The 16,943-nt window shown below is 33.6% G+C and overlaps 2 protein-coding genes across 7 annotated transcripts in view; one reads left to right on the top strand and one right to left on the bottom strand.

The window, feature by feature from the left end:
- The window catches only part of LOC122531904 (A disintegrin and metalloproteinase with thrombospondin motifs 8), a 102,265-nt gene extending 89,408 nt beyond the window's left edge, over positions 1-12,857 (top strand). Inside the window, exons 9-17 of one of the 2 annotated variants that reach the window (XM_043660191.1) lie at positions 38-180; positions 4,185-4,240; positions 7,598-7,724; positions 8,378-8,542; positions 9,237-9,363; positions 9,446-9,550; positions 9,771-9,922; positions 10,322-10,734; positions 11,694-12,857. In XM_043660191.1, coding sequence (XP_043516126.1) covers positions 38-180; positions 4,185-4,240; positions 7,598-7,724; positions 8,378-8,542; positions 9,237-9,363; positions 9,446-9,550; positions 9,771-9,922; positions 10,322-10,734; positions 11,694-11,830 — 1,425 coding nt within the window. In that variant the 3' untranslated portion in view covers positions 11,831-12,857. Of the gene's footprint in view, positions 1-37; positions 181-893; positions 947-4,184; positions 4,241-7,597; positions 7,725-8,377; positions 8,543-9,236; positions 9,364-9,445; positions 9,551-9,770; positions 9,923-10,321; positions 10,735-11,693 lie in introns of both variants that reach the window. The other variant, XM_043660192.1, reaches the window with a different exon arrangement.
- A 1,386-nt stretch (positions 12,858-14,243) lies between these two features.
- On the bottom strand, positions 14,244-15,408 carry LOC122531912 (homologous-pairing protein 2 homolog). 5 transcript variants are annotated; one of them, XM_043660209.1, is made up of 3 exons: positions 15,320-15,408; positions 14,807-15,021; positions 14,244-14,745 (listed from the first exon to the last, which is right to left on the bottom strand). In XM_043660209.1, the coding sequence occupies exons 2-3, from the start codon at positions 14,954-14,956 to the stop codon at positions 14,293-14,295; spliced, it is 603 nt and encodes a 200-aa protein (XP_043516144.1). In that variant the 5' UTR covers positions 14,957-15,021; positions 15,320-15,408; the 3' UTR covers positions 14,244-14,292. The 5 variants fall into 5 exon arrangements, with proteins under 5 accessions (XP_043516144.1, XP_043516147.1, XP_043516145.1 ...); XM_043660212.1 differs by having other exon boundaries at positions 15,381-15,399; XM_043660210.1 differs by having other exon boundaries at positions 14,807-15,014; positions 15,154-15,374.
- Positions 15,409-16,943: the final 1,535 nt, after the last annotated feature.

Below are 16,943 nucleotides of genomic sequence, written 5' to 3'. Positions count from 1 at the left end.
TTCTTTTTTTTTTTTTTCTTTAAACAATATCTTCCAGGGAAGAGATGCTACGCCGTATTTGGAAAGAAATCGCGTTGGACGGGACGCGATCGATTCGGCAGCTGCGTTGACCGACATGGGCAAATATCTCTTCCGAGAGAGACGACTTCCGGTGTACGACATCGCTGTCGCCGTCACAAAGTAAGAGTGTACATTTCTTTCGGTTCAATTTAATTTCCACATTACGTTTCACGTGATTAACATACGGAATCTTCTCCCCTTCCCCTTTTTTGTTCACTTTTTTTTTTCTCTCTTCATCTTTCGATGCCAACGTAATTCAACCCTTAAGCGGACTTTCGGACTCTGGTTTAATAAGCGCACGTATTTAAATTCACACCGAACTGGCAATCAGAAAAATTAATTAATTTCGAATTTTCATGATTGATTGATTAATTAACGTGGCTCTAGCAGAAATTAAATATCGCAAAGGATTATGCAACTCTGCTATATTTTCTTACACAGTATCATTACATAAAAATTCGCAACCTGGCAACGAGATTACACATAAATCGTACGTCGTATCTACGATTATTAATTCATCAGATCAAAGTGAAATTAAGTCAGTTTCAAATTAGGCTTGAGGGTTGAACGATTTGTTTCTCTTTTCTCATCGAGCAAATCGAAGAACGGTGAAACTCGAAAGGAAAAAAACGATTATTGTAACGATTGGAACTATAAGAGAGAGAGAGAGAGAGAAAGGGAGAAAGCGCTTAGAAATATTTAAGGAGCGCGGATTTCGATCGAATTTCACGCAATAACGAATACGTTCTATGGCCCCGACATTATGCTATTACTGTTTTACCACACAGCTGTCTGGTGATTTCATACTGTTTGATTTTTATTTCGCAAAACAGGTATGATATGTGCCGTCGTAGGAAAGGCGGCCGCTGCACTAAGGGAACTGCCGGTATGGTTTATTACATAGCGATCACGCTTTTCTTTTTTCAAACTTGTCCGTTTGTTTCTCTTTTTATTTCGTTTTATTTTTATTAATATCCTTTTAACGTAGTTGGCATTGTACATTACTCGTAGCTTAAACGTAGTATAAGAGTAATGTCAATAGTGGCGTACCACGATGGGGAATGGGTGCGTTTATGGGGGTAAACGGTTCAAAAGTGGTGCTCTTTCTCGTTTGGAATATTCTGAAATATTTAACATTGATGTTACTTTCCACAAAAATATAAATGAAACGTAGACGTTTCATTTCACACCTTAGCTGCCACACTTTTTAAGATTAACTTTTATTAAAATTAATTTTATTAAAATTATCTAAGATTAACTTTTAGTAAAATTATAATTAACATACATATGTAAATGTGTAATTGTAATTATTAAATTATGTAACTAATGTTCGTAAAATATTACATTACAATAAGATACCATTATCAGCTATAGTGCTATCTATTTTTATTTCACATTGATAACAAATTGTAAGAGCACATTTTTCATTTAATAATATTACTTTCACTGTAAATGATTGATATTAATATCTTATATTGTTTTAGTGTCACTGTTTACCAATAAGATATTAATCATTCTAAAATATTTATTAGAAGAGAAACACCGTGGCAGTCAGAAAGCAAAAGAAATATCACAGTGTGCAGTTTGATAATTTTTGAAATAATGAACTAAATTTAATGATAGAGAAGCTTCGTTTCATCAAACGAGAAAGTATAAACCTTTTGATGCGTTGAAGTTAATTTAGCGCAAATACGGTGTTGAATATCAAACTTGTAGTTATTTAAAAATAGTGTACGCTGTTTTTAGTGAAGAACAAGCTTGTGAAACATTGCACAAATTCGTTGTTTCTCTCGTAGAAACGAAATAGAATGTAAAGTAGAATTGAACTTCAATAGGTAATGGTACCACTAATACACGTAATCAATAACACGCGCGCGCGCGTTGGCTTTTTTATTTTGCCTGTTATTAGTCACGAATCTACTAAACTTTAATTATAATTATAGCGTACAAATTTATCATCAACGAATACGGTCGAACACAGAAACCACTCAGATTGAAGAGCATAATCTACATACGTATCCTTTAAACTTTCCGTTCAAACTGTTTTAATCTAAGACTCAACAAGCATGTGTACATAGTGTCGAAAGTTTCATTTGAATGTCCAAGACCAGTAAATCACAATAACAAGCCTCATTGTACATATTTTAGAAAAGGTTATCACTTCAACTACAGTTGCTCGCGAAAGAATTCAAACGTTTGCAGGGACTTTTTATCCATGTATTATGTGTGTCATGTGAAACATTTTGAAAATTTATCAGCACTGTTTTTCAGGCTCAACCATTGCGATTATATCAGCGATAAAAACAAATCTGAAGACAACTTACAAGATGTATATTCGTAACAATTACAAAAGTATCGTAGTTAATATTCAGTGGAATCATCTTTAACATTGATTGTATTATTTTCAAATGTGTATTTATTTTTCCTAAATGCATGTTCGCGATAAATTCCATACACTTGCATTGCAATATCTAATGCTATACAATATTATATGCTACGCAATATTCAATTCCGACTTCCGGATATGTACTTACATTACATTGCAACATCTACATACATTGTCAAACTTTGCCAATATAGTAGTTGCCTTTCGTCACAAATGTGAATGAAATGTTTCGAAATGTTTCACATTACAGGATACATTGTACGTAAAAATTTGTCCAAAGTGTGACAAGTGCTTGAACACTTTGGCGAGCCAGCTGTATATGTAATATCTTCTTCTTTCAACAGTCGAGATCGTCTTAAACGCATATATGGTACTCTGTCGTGCGATTTGAAGGAAACAACGCGATTCCAAAGCTGTTAAAGAGGAATTGGATGTAATTATTCATACCTGAGATGCAACTCTCTCGCTAATTGGCAATTATTTACACGCGTGCTACTCGTAGTGTGTTTGCTTTTCCGTAATTCCACGCTATCGCCTTCCGCAAGCCGCGTCCTCAACAAGGAGGAGAACATACTCGGACACACGGTGTGTGATATCGCTTCATCACGGTTGTTTGCTTTTCCTTATCAGTCAAGTGAGAATGCCGCTCCTCGTGAATCAATACCATTAACTATTGCGATGCCTTTCGTAATGATTTCAATAGAACACGATTTTTCACGTACGACATTAATTCTTTAGAATGCGTATTATGGAATGTTACCGTTTGACCATTGGATGTCGGAAATTTATCGTTTTATATCTTAATTACTTTTCGTTGCACGAAAAATGCATGCGTCCTTTTATTTTTCTTCTGGAGACAGTTTCTTTAGTATATTTTCTTTAGTATTTTTTAGTAGATTTTTGTTGTATGAATTTATTAACATACGAAGTATAGTTATTTGTATCACTGTGAAGTAGACAGGAGGTTATTGTGTTGTACGAAAATAATTGCATATATATTATATATATATATATATATATATATATGTATATTAAATTCAATTAATTTTATCGCATAGATGATTCATTAAAATATCGAATATAATATAGTAATAAATAAAAAGATTAATATAAAATAAATACCATAGAAAATAAAATGTTCAACATTCGTTAAATAATTTATTGAAAGAATGTGTTTTGTCCACATAAAATATAATATTTGTATACATTACAGAATTGTATTTTGTAAATCAGAGAAAGATAGCAAGCTTCCAGACTTTTTACGCGCATTCATTAAATAAACAAAAAGAAGAAAAGGCCTTCTATGGATGATAAATCTGGAGATTTCTTATCTCTCTACGATTTGTAAAATATTATACTAAAATTATATTACTGATATTATATTTCTCATTCTTTGTAATAATTTTTTTATTAATCATTGAATAATTGAGATATAAAGAGATAAATTTGAACGATCAGTGTTTCGTACATCTTCCTTACACACCGACAATCAATCACTGTACATTACAGACTACTGTACATTACTGTATCATGATTTAATAGAAAGTATATGTGAAAAACACGATAGGTTCTCAGAATGAACATAACATATACGTATGTTACACGGGATATTATATACTTTAGAGGATTCATTAGACACATGCGAGCGGCACGTTTTCCAAACAATTGTCCCGTGACGTGGTCCGAAGACAAACAGAGAGGATGATAAAGAGGAACTTTTTTTGTTGTTGCGTTACAGATTAGATATGTGCAGGAGGCAATACGCGAATGACGTGTGCAATAGAGGAACCGCAGGTACGTTTCTCGGGTTCGAAAGAAACGAGATTTGACGAGAACAGAAAATTGTCTTTGATCTCCTATCTATGTGCACTGCTCTGCGAACATTCTTTTTCTTTTTGTTTCTCCTTTTTTTTTTTATTTCTCCATTCTAAAATTCCTTTCGCTGCAACTCTATGGAAAAAGATTGTGTATCGTATGGTTGAAAATATACGACGAAGGAAGTTCTCGAGCTTTCACAAACCAGGGTTCTTTCATGGTACATACTGTTCGAGATCTTAAAGTTTAAATTAAAAATTTTAAATACCAAGAATATATGAAATTTACAACTTGTATTATAGTACTTGCACTGTAACATTTGTAAAATTTAACCCTGCTGCGTTCTTTCGATTCTCGAGCAAACCGTATTTCTCTAAAATTAAAAACTACCCATCTTAAATTTAACTAGGGTTAAATTTAAAAAGGCATCTTATCATTATGCATGATTTTTGTGTAAAATATTTCATTAAAACATCATGCATCCTGTTTAGTTGCTGAAATAAGGGTAAAATTGAAGGATCGTAGGAGGGTTTTCGAACAACTTGAAAAATAGACAACATTATAAATTATATTACTGCAACAAAATTTAATTGTTTCTTCAACAATTAATTAATTAACTTACTCAATCTGTTTCATTATATCGTTTACATCTGTTTAGTTATTTTATTTTTTTAGTTATTATTTATTTACTTAGTACTTGCAATCAAAGATTCACTTTATTTCGATTCAAACTACTCGTCGCACTGTTGTCTTTGACAAAACACTGGAACGATTCTCGCAAAGTATGTACATTTTGGAAAAGCCTCGAATAAAATGTGCCATTTTAAACTCGTCCACGTTGCTTTGGTCTATACTTGTGTTTGTTCTCACTCTCTAATAGCTTGAACGAACCTTCTTCGCTCTGTGCGTTTGAACTTGAAGGAAAAAAAAAAAAAAAAAAAAAAAAAAAAAGAATGGCTGAACAGAAAACAGCGGCCAATGCGTAAAATATACTGTTCGCGGCTTGCTGCCACGCGTGTTTTCTTGTTTCTGGATCTCACTTTTCTTAGTTTGGGACACAAGTTTGCCTTCCTCCACTTCTCTCGCACTCTCACTCTGTCTTTCTTTCACTCTCCCCCGTGTGATTCTCACTCGCGAGCGTACAGTATGTCGAAAACGAAAGCGGTCAATTATGCTTGACCAAAAAAAGAAAGAGAAAGAAAAGTTTCTCATTTCTGTGAGAAAGTTCTCTTCATTTTGTGAATCTTCTCAGCTCGTTCACTCTTTTGCACAGTGGCTACGGTTTTCTAGTTTGTTTCTGTGTGTTTGTGTGCGCGCGTGTGTGTGTGTGTGTCTTTGTTTTGTGTTTCACGTGCAAACGTGCATCACAATCGTAATTTTGCAATTACTTTCCTATACACATTTTGCCTCACACATGGAACTCTTTCAAATTGATCGTTCGATCCTGATGGTACCTCGTTAGTCCAACGATAATCCGACAAATAGTATCCACCTCTGTGTATCCTGTTCACTGTGTTGTCCCTTTCAATCACTCACGCCGACATTTTTTGCTTCTTTGGCTGCGTTACTGACGAGGACCACGGTTGGTAAGTCTGATTCTAGTCAAGAAGCGATCGAGAATCGCGTTTGAGGTGAAGAACAAATCGAGCGAGGAACATCAAGTAGAGATTTCTTTCTTTTCTTTCCAGCTTGTTGAAAAAATTATCACCGAGGAAACACGATTTGACTTTTGACACGATTTTCACGATAGACAAAGAGTCCTGATATTTTCTTTTTTTTTTTTTTTTCTCGAAAGCTTTGGTTTAATCGACGTAAATTAACAAGTGCACGCTGCCCGTTTACAATCAGCTATAATTCTTTTCTCTCAAACTGGGTGTCTAAAACGCGTTTTCTTAAAACGTTCTTGCGGAAACGAAAATTTCGAAACAGAATCTAAGTCGCAACTGATACATTAGTGTACCCGATACAGTAAATTTCATTTAATAGCCCGATATATTAAATTTAAACGATCAGTTTAATTTCAAATTAAATGTAACGTAAGATTAAGTAACCTTAGGTAGCAAATAATTTTATTGTACATATCATTAATTTACTAATTTATTAACTTACTGTTTAATCAGAATTTGAACTTTATTATATAAATTTAACGCTGTCTGATTATTATAAAATTTGTTATTAAATTATAACTTTAGGAAGGTTGTTATATATTTTTCAGATAGTAATAAATAAGTGTTACGTGTTTTCCAAGAAACTTTTAAGAGACGCCCATTTAGAAAAGGCCTAACAGTTATCTTCCAGCTTTCTCTAATTAATCGTCTACTTAATTAAACAGAGTAATAACCATCGCTAAATATTCGCTAGAATTTCGTATCTAATATAATATAATAGTAACATCTTACCAAAGAACGTGTCTTCGTTTTTTGAGAACGAACGATCTTCAAATACGATACGAAGGACAGCAGAAATGATTTCATAATTCAGGCTGAATTCACGTTGCAATACGATTGATTGCAGCAGGTACTCACTTTCAAATACCAGTTACATACGTATATCAACGATCGAGTCGTGATTCTATCTACGATATCTACGAACTTGGATTATCGCGATACGATCGTGGATTCCAGCAAGGTGTATTCAAATTTCGAATCATTCAAGTTTCAGTAACAGTTTGAAATACATACTTTCCAAAAGATTCAAAGATTTCGTAATGGTTTGTTTCGACAGTAATGTAATGGAAATATTAATTATATAAATAGTTTTGTTTAATTTAGAAGCAATTGATTAAATAATAACTGTATTCACAGATGTTCAATTATAATAAGGAAGATGTCGAGTTTGCCTTAGGAAAATAATTTAATTTCACTAACTTACTGTTACTGTTAGTATCAGATCGTCGCAGATACATTTCGACTAATTTTTTTTCAATATTTTCGTCTTCCTTCCAAATCTAACTTCCTCGTATCAACGACTGGTTACTTTTTCCTCTTGACATAACTTTTCAATATGAATGGCAATATTAATGTTACCATCACCATTTAGATTAAAGTTCAAAGGTTTCCAAAACGTTCGCTTGAATTCGATGCTGATCCATTACATACACATGATAATAATAATCAATTGATTATTGTAGCATCTAAATTAAATTAACATAAAAGTTCTCGAAATTAAAGACACGTTCGCGTATTATGTAGTGGTACAAACGTTAACTCGCTAAAAATGCAGCTTCTTGTTAGTCTAAACCAAGTAACGTCTGAACTCAGTAACTGACATTAACATTTTTAATTGCAATATGTAAAGATAGAAATTGTTTCAAACTAATCGTGTACATTTATTCAGGATTCGCGTACGTGGGTGGAGCTTGCGTCGTGAATAAACGCCTAGAAAAAGTGAATTCGGTGGCTATTATCGAAGACACGGGCGGATTTAGCGGGATTATCGTCGCAGCACACGAAGTTGGCCATTTGTAAGTCCACTCGTCATTTCCATTCGAAAATTCGAGAATTACAAATTGTAGAACTTGGTCGTTTCAGTTGTATCTTTTTGCGCAACAACAATAATACTAATAAATTACCAAGTTACGAGTAGTCTGCGGGTTTTTTATATATATATTACCAAAGTATATCTTGGTACAATGATTGGTAAAATAATTTTCCATCAAGATTCTACTTTTTAAATGATATCCTCCAACAATATGAATAATCGCATAAAAATCCATAGTCTATACTTATAAGTTAGGCTTCTGTTTTGCAGTTATAATTTATAATTACGCTGGTTAGTTGTGATTTTATTAATGTCACATCCGGGACGTAATTGTTCATTGTTAACAATGCCAGTTCTGGTCGCTCTAAATTTTCAAAAAGCGTATTAATTTAAAATCCCATAAATTAGCAAAAAGACGAAAACAAGACTGCGAGTCAAAAATAACAATATCATTCTTTACTATTAAGGTAAAATAATGTCTTTCGTTAAATTCACTTTAGTTCTTATCTATTTTTATCCGTTAATATTTCGCGCCGTTACTCTTGAAAAATTTGTGTTCTCTAAAAATAATGCTGATTTGTGTTGAAAACACGTTTGAATGAAGGATAAAATGACATTGAAATGCAAATATCATAGGCTTGGCGCAGTTCACGATGGCTCGCCACCACCCAGCTACCTCGGAGGTCCAGGGGCCGAAAAATGTCGCTGGGAGGATGGCTACATTATGAGTGATCTCAGACACACCGAGAAAGGCTTTAAATGGTCCCATTGCAGCGTGTCGTCGTTTCACCATTTCTTGAAGTATGATTCATTCAGTTGGTTTATGAACCTCTCGGTTATATTATATTATTTCAAGAGCTCGTTGTCAAATTAGAGGAAGAAACGAAGAAAAATACACAGGAGATAAATCAGGAGATTTCAAACATACTTTGTGGTCAAAATATTCACCAGAAACAAGTATTCCCAAATGATAACTGACAAAAAGTTATGTCCAATCCTGATTTAGTGGTTGTATTTTTAATTCTGACTGTGTCATAATTGTCCAGTCCCTTGTCACTTTTTTAGATAGTAGCTCACGAAAGTATTCGAGAACTACTATATAGTAGGAATTACGAAATTTTTCTTATTGATTAGTATTTATTATTATTATTATCGATTATTTATCATTATCTTCTAATTAAATTAATCACAAAATTGCACGAATTGTAAGTTGTACAATTTCGAAATCTTATTAACTATAATAAAAATAAATAATGAGACTCGGCCATCATGATAAAGTTTGAAAATTTAGAAATCTAGAAATTACAATTATTATATATTCTGCTGTGGTCACAAAACGTTCAGATACTTTTATGAGCCAATGTGTACACAGATGAAAATTTATGCGATCTTCGCAGGCTAAATTAATTTCTCTAATGTTTTTTCAAATAATTGTTGCTACTTTCAATTGTTCTCTGAACTTGAAACCATTCAAACTGCAATATTTCCATTCCAGTGGTGACACAGCAACGTGCTTGTACAACGCACCTCACGAAGACGAAGCTCTTCCTCGAGTTTTACCTGGGAAACTTCTTTCGTTGGATGCACAATGTCGAAAGGATCGCGGAACGAGCGCCTGTTTCGTAAGCTTTACAACGTCAATTCATCTTTTCATCCATTATATCGTTAGTTTCGTGTCAATAAAATGATCGTTCAACGTTTCAGAAAGACGATAGAGTTTGCGCTCAACTATTTTGCTTTGACGCTGGTTCAGGATACTGCGTGGCCTATCGTCCAGCGGCGGAAGGTTCTGCTTGTGGAGACGGCCAGGTAAAAAACGTTCATTAAATATACCTAGCAATAAAGAATTTAAATTGTTCTATCAAAATAACGAAGAAGAGATTGTATCAAGTATAAAATACTCCTTTCGTCTCTGGCATTAGTTTAGAAAACAGGAATTTAGAAAAAAATATATCTTCTTATTACCTTATTATATCGGTCTTCTTCTCGCGAGATCACTGATTGTAATTTCAGTATTTGAAAATTTCAGTATTGCCTGAACGGGAAATGTGTGGCCGAACACGAGAATATTATACCAGATTACACGCAAAACATTCCAACGTACGTGCGCCGAGACGGCAATTTCAACCCAACAGCCCTCAATCGGCCTCTATATGCTCAATACAACAATACAGAGTACAGGTAATATACTAAATATAATACGCGATATAATCGATATAATTTCGAAAATCTGTAATTTCGTTTGTCGTAGTCGATGATATCTAAACGATTGTCATGAAAATACGTTGATCAAAATATTTAATCACTGTCGTAACCAGTAAAGCCAGTTTTCTATTCAGGTGGTTGTCATGCATTTTCAAATGGTCGTCCAGATAGTCACGTATTTTTAATATGTATTGCAAAGACTCTAGAGAGTCCAACATTGTTTAATAAGCAACAATTTTTTTCTCCGTGTTTGGCGGATGTGTAATCGAGTAGTAAAAAATATTTGTCCAACTTTTCTGAGACCAACTCGAGAACAGATCACCGAGCAATGCTGTACCATCGATAATCCTCGCCCCGTAATGCTATGTCACACAGGTATCCGTGGGAATCGACGACACACAGCACGCCACAATCGAAATTCAAATACTCCTCGCCGTCGTCGAATCTCTTCTCGTCGACGAGCAATCCTTACAAACGCGTCACATCGTCCGCCACCACACCGGCGACCAAATACACCTACACCACTGCCAGTTATTTGTACGCCAATAAATACAAGACTAAAGTAAACAATAGTAACGACAATAATAGTTATAGTAAGAACGGATACGCTGCTGGTACCACTACCAGGAGGTATACGAATTATTCGTACTACACGGTTAGTCCGATGTCAAAGATCAACGATCTGAATTATCCGAAAATTAGCCCGTTCAGGCATAAGAGTACGGTGAGCACGGGGTTCGCAGCATCAGGCAAACGGGATCAAAACGGTCTTCAGGGCGATGCTCGCGGTAAGAGAAATCTGTATCAAAAGCCAACGATATGTATTCACTTTCTTCTTGGGGTTACAAGACTCCTCCTCTTTGTCTTTTCTGTCGATATCGTGTCCGAGTTAAATGTTATCGTTACCGACGACTTTCCTCCCTGCCTATTTTCTCACTTCATTCTGTAATAACATTTTTCTTGCTTCATCCTTCTCTGTACAGCGAAATTAAGTATAATTTGTAATTGTACGCAGGTGTCTCCTCCATTTCTTCTTTGCTATTTTATCTAATTTGCCCGATCATTTCTTGCAATCATCGTCCACGAACAGCGTAGCCGTAAAAAACGCTATAACAAGGTGATTTGAAATGGTGACAAATTGACACGTCGCATTTTTCATCGTCAGTGTTCCCCCAACTCTGTGAACTCGTGGCAATTCACTTGTGAGACAGTGAATACTTTCCGTTTACCTTCGTTTCCCTTCTCCAGTGTTTCTATGTATATACTATGGCTATTTCAATGAATAACTTGTGATAATCCTACGTGAAACGTATCATATATTTCGATATTCTTGGTGTCTTTTCCTGTTCATTGTGGAGTAACTATTTTCTGTTTCCGAGTAGATGTATCATATTTATGATAATCACTTCTTCTTCACAGTTTTCATTTCAGGGTCTCAGATCATTCCTTACTTGTACATAATATTATAAATCAAACAACAACATTAATCACCTTCCTAAAGTGTTACGTAAGTTTTAAAAAAACAATGAATTCTGTCTTACTTAACTAACGACGTGCACAGAGTGCACGGATCCTTGAAACTTTTAGAAATTAAATTTCAACTTCTTCAAATAAAATATAAGTACAGGTCTCCGAATTCCTCTTTGGTATCAACGCTTCCTCTTTAATACAATCAAAAATACTTCAACGTGAAAAAAAAAAGAAAAAAGAAAAAAAGAAAACTAGGTTTATGTTAATCTCTTTTTAGAACCAGAGGGCGATGAGTGCGTGGACGAGGGGTCAGATTGCGCGGAGCTGATTGACAGGCTGAGAACATGGCTGTGCCATTTGCAATCTATGAAAACCCGCTGCTGCGCGTCCCTAAAGACGATCTGTGCCGCTTGATGGGCAACGTTGAAACGGTTCTTCCGGTTCGTTAAGGAGTTCACGTGGCTACGCATCCAGAGACCACCGCAGGTTCGACATCGAACGCTCGTGGCGCGCACTCAGCACGCGTTCAGCTCATGGAGCAGACCATATTTTCCATTGGAGAGATTTGGGACATTAGGCGAATCATGTGATTCACATCGTGTCGTTCGGTCAGCATGATTTCTGAAAGACCAGACATCTTACGAAGTCTTAAATGCTCTGGTGGTCGAAACCGCACGAAGAACGAATGTGCAATTCAATTTTTATTAAGTAGTTACATAATCTCACTGTGTTACCCAGAATATAACTTCTCTCTCTCTTTCTCTCTCTCTCTGTTTCTTTCTTCTTTCTCTTCTGTATTTCTTTTTCTTTTTTTTTTTTTAAGAATAGTATCGCAGGAGCTTTGTACAGACAACAGGCGTGAAGACACGTTGAATGAAAACGTTCAATCAGTTATATCCGTTATGTAAGTTCGATCGTATATTTATTCGGTGCATCGCGCAAGAGATCTTTGTGTTATGATAAAAATATTCACGCGAGCGTGTTAGCTACGGACGCGCAAGCACACGCGAGAAAACGAGCTTCCCTTAAAATCATGAGAATTGTAGCACAAGGAAAATAAATGGTGATTATACGACGGAACCGTGCGTTCCTTTTTGTTGGTTTATATATATATATATATATTTTACAAATCTTTTGTGCAAATTAGATCGCTGAATTTAGAGAATTAAGAAAATACTGAAATAATTATTGGACTGCCTGATAGTATATATGTGTTTCAACTACTTATATTTTATATCGTTATCTTTAAGCATTGATAATTGGGAAAAGATAATTGAATACTTGTAGACGGCATTCATTAATTAGAAATGATAATACATTGTGATACAAATGTACATATTTGAAAGACAAATTTTAGAAAATCTTTTTGTCCCTTTTCTTTGTATAATTGTCAATTTAATGATGAACTGTCAATAAAATGATGAATCAGTTTTCTCATGTACTTCGTACATTTAGGATCATTACACACCTTAAAATATAGAAAAATCTTTCCCTTCTATTATTCCAAAGTACCTGTTTATAAATAAATCGTTCAACTCAATCTTAATAAAATTCTAGCTCACACGAAATTTACAGGGATTTACAAGGATTTTCTCCTTCAAACGTATTATATAAATTATTAATCATCTTAATCATCGTATAATTAAATCTTAAGCATCGAACAGAATTACTAGTTAAACTTTTATAAATTATTTTATTTTAAAACATCCAATACTACATTTTACAACTATACATTTTCTATTCCATTACTATATTTAATAGCTTTTAATATTTTTTAAATTTAACTTTAATTTAATATTCATTAATATTGCTTTTACTATAAGATTTTTCTACAGAAATATATATCGCAAATTTATTGTACTTAAGATCTGTTACCTCGTAACAATTCTGGATTGATCTATTATCTCTTAACAACCTATTCCACTATCCCTTAACAGTCTCGGATTGATCTATTATTCCTTAACGACCAATTCTACTATCTCTTAAGTACATTTATACATAAATCAATTTCGCAATGTTTTTATGGGTCATATTAATCAATATACACTCCAGACGAACAGAGATATCTTTAATTATTAGTATAGCAAATCATTTTGTCGCAAGAGTTACAAATATAAATTCGATAAATCTTCTTTTTAAAAAAATTAATTAAAATTTATTTTTAATTCATATAGAAATTCAGTTTAATTCATATAACTTATTTTAGCGTAAATAGCAAGTGCAAAAGCCATAATGACAAGGCGCATGTTACCGCGAAAATTAATGTGATATGTCTTTATACAATTTCATAGTTTAACTAATTAATTGTTTAATTAATAATTGTGTATACCAGTAAATGGTTCTTCTTGTGAAAATGACTTTGTAAGTTATATTTTATATAAATATTATATTATAATAAATTATGAAGATCTTTAAAAATTACAATACTGTAAATATTGTATTTTTCTTATGATTTTCTTACGAGATATATTTTGAATCTGCATTAAAAAGAACAGAAATAATGAAGGATGAATATTCTGTGTGAATAATACACTTCCATACCAAATGATAATGATATATACTAATATAAACGAAGCAAAATAATAATTTTCATTAACATAACACACAGCTTACAATAGAAATAATTTTACAGTAAAAATATACAATACTATTTACGAATATAATTAAATAATTTGATAATTTATTGAATATCATTACGAATAAACTTATAAGTTACATATAAACTAGTTTATAACAGTAATTATCAGTTAATTAAAAAATAATTTAAAATATAAATTTAAATAATTACATACGCATAGAAATACTAGAAAAAAGAATTACTCAAATATAAAATACAATTTACAATTTATTACATTCAAAAATTGATAATGCACATATCATTGAACAACTTTTGGATCTATTCCTATTTCTTCATATAATTCAGTTTTACTACCAGGATAATTATCCAGTATACAATCTAAAATTTCAGTACACAAACGCTTTCGTTTTGCATATTCCCGTGAATATTCGTTTAGTTCTTTCTCTGCTTTTTTCTTGCATTCAGTCAAGTCTTCAGTCCCGCTTGCCTCCATTAATCCATCTAATTTATTTGTCAATAGTGCTATTCTCTTCTGAAGTTCAATTTTTTGTCTTCTTGCTTCTTCGATTGTGATGGATGACTTCATAGATGATAATAAAGCCTCTTGTACTTTGATTTCTCTTTCAAATTCTTGATACTTGCTTTCAACTTCATTAGCATGGGCCTGTAATTCTTTGTCTATTCTCATCAATTCTTCTATGTCGTGAGACGAATCCTGAACTGGACAATAAATTTTCTGTTTTCCATAGACCTAATGCAAAAATCTTTTAGCTAAATTGATCTATTACTACATTAGGTAATAAATATCCTACTTTTTCAAATATCTTCCCTTCAGTCACCAATTTGTCTATAGCTTTTTGTACAGCTGTTTTGCCATATTCATTATGGAGATTTGAAACTAAGTCATTTATACTATAAGGTCTGTTTTGTACTTTCATGTATTTATACACAGTATCCGTCATTGCTGTCAATTTGATTTTTTCCTTTTCTCACGTATGATACTTAAAGGTTATTTGACGTCTAAAAACTATAATTTCATTTAAACATACCATTTGATTCGAAATAAGAATTACGAATTAAGAAATAAGAAATAAGAATTATTCATTGTTAAAATTAAATTTTGTACTACATTGTAAATATCTTCATTAAAAAAAATTATCAAAGTTGTAACATTTATTAAGAGTCACATTATTATATACGTGTCAAAAACTTTTCCTATTGTTTAGGTTACTACTACACAACTTTTATTATTACTTAAGAGACACAAAATTATAAACGAAGTATAGTTATTCTCATATCTTTTGTTTTACTAATTGTAAGATTACTTTGAAAACAAATGTTCTTATTAAATTCATAAGTCACATAGATCATCGACAAAATACAGACTAGAACAGACGTGAAACAGAACCTCGTGTCCGAAAGTATGAAAAACCAAGGAGGGAAAAAATTACTAGATCTTTAGCGCACTCTATGCTTAAGAGCATAAATCAGGTCAGAGATATCCCGTCTGTAACTAAAGCAACCAAGAACACAATAATGAGCGACAAAAGTAGCAATACCGATTAATTTTTACATTTCATCGCTACGTAGCAGTGAAGTCTTCAAAAATAAATGGATTAAATTTTCAATTGCAAAAGATTGTAATTAAAACATACATGACACCATTCTTTTAATTACATTCTCAGCTTTCCTAGTATTCTAATTTAATAGTGCACGAATCAATATTTTTAGAAATAATTAGTATTAGCACGTCACAAACGAGGTGTATGACTAGATCTCACACACAATTCAATTTTTGGGCACACGATAGGGAGTTCTAAGAGCAGTCTTACCATTTTCCTTTCACAACCTGTTGTAACGATTCAGGCAAACTTTTTACTGCAGCACTAATAATGATAAAAATTAAAATTTAAAAATATAGACAGCATTACTACATCTGTTAGAATTACTTATTGAATTGAACGTGGTGGTACACACTTTCATGGATAAAGAACTACAACGAATTAAAACAACGACTGATCAAAACTGGGACAAATCATTTATATATGTCCAGGGCGGGTCTCGTGCGTAGTCACCTCCTCGTGGTGAGACCTGGTAATTGATATCTTTTTACAAACTCTAATGTATGCAAAACGATACCAAGCTAAGAACTACGCAACCTACAGTTCAGTTTAGATGGTGAAAATTTTTTTCTTCCTCTATTCACGATATAAACTGGACAAGAGGAACAATTAGTTGTTAAGTAAACTATTAAAAACCCTATTAGAATACAATATTCTTCTGACACAAAACATTCAGAAGATCATTATCGTTGCCGAAACATTCCCGGTTGAAGTTCATTAGAGAAAGGTATGCATCAGGGTATATGCCCGACTAGTCGTGCCACATCCTGGATAGTCATATGCTCCAGATACAAAATCCGAAATTTCAGCCAGAACGGGCTTATGGTTCTCGAGATATTTCCGCTTGAATTTCTACGGGATAACCTCTGTATCAGGAGTACGGCTGCACATGGGGATTTGCCGTGCCACCTCCTGAATTGCTATATGCTCCTGATACAAAATTCTAAATGTCAGCGAAAACGAGCCTATAGTTGTCGAGATATTCCCGCTTGAATCTCTATGGAAAAACCTGTGTATGAGGAGAACGGCTGCATGTGGGGGACTGTCGTGCCACCTCCTGAACTGTCATATCCTCCTGATACAAAATTCTAACTTTCAGCGAGACAGAGCTTATGGTTCTCAAGATATTCCCGCTTGAATATCTATTGGAAAACCTCTGTATCAGGAGCACGGCTGCACATGGGGGATTGTCGTGCCAGATCCTGAATTGCTATACGCTCCTGGTACAAAATTTTAAATTTCAGCGAGAACGAGCCTATGGTTGTCGAGATATTCCCGCTTGAATTTCTATGGAAAAACCTGTGTATCAGGAGCACGGCTGCACATG

Source organism: Frieseomelitta varia, unplaced genomic scaffold (genome assembly GCF_011392965.1).
Source record: "Frieseomelitta varia isolate USP_RPSP 00005682 unplaced genomic scaffold, Fvar_1.2 scaffold_426, whole genome shotgun sequence".
NCBI classification, from domain to species: Eukaryota; Metazoa; Arthropoda; class Insecta; order Hymenoptera; family Apidae; genus Frieseomelitta; species Frieseomelitta varia.
The sequence above is the reverse complement of the archived record's forward strand: the minus strand, read 5'-3'. Positions and strand labels throughout refer to the sequence as shown.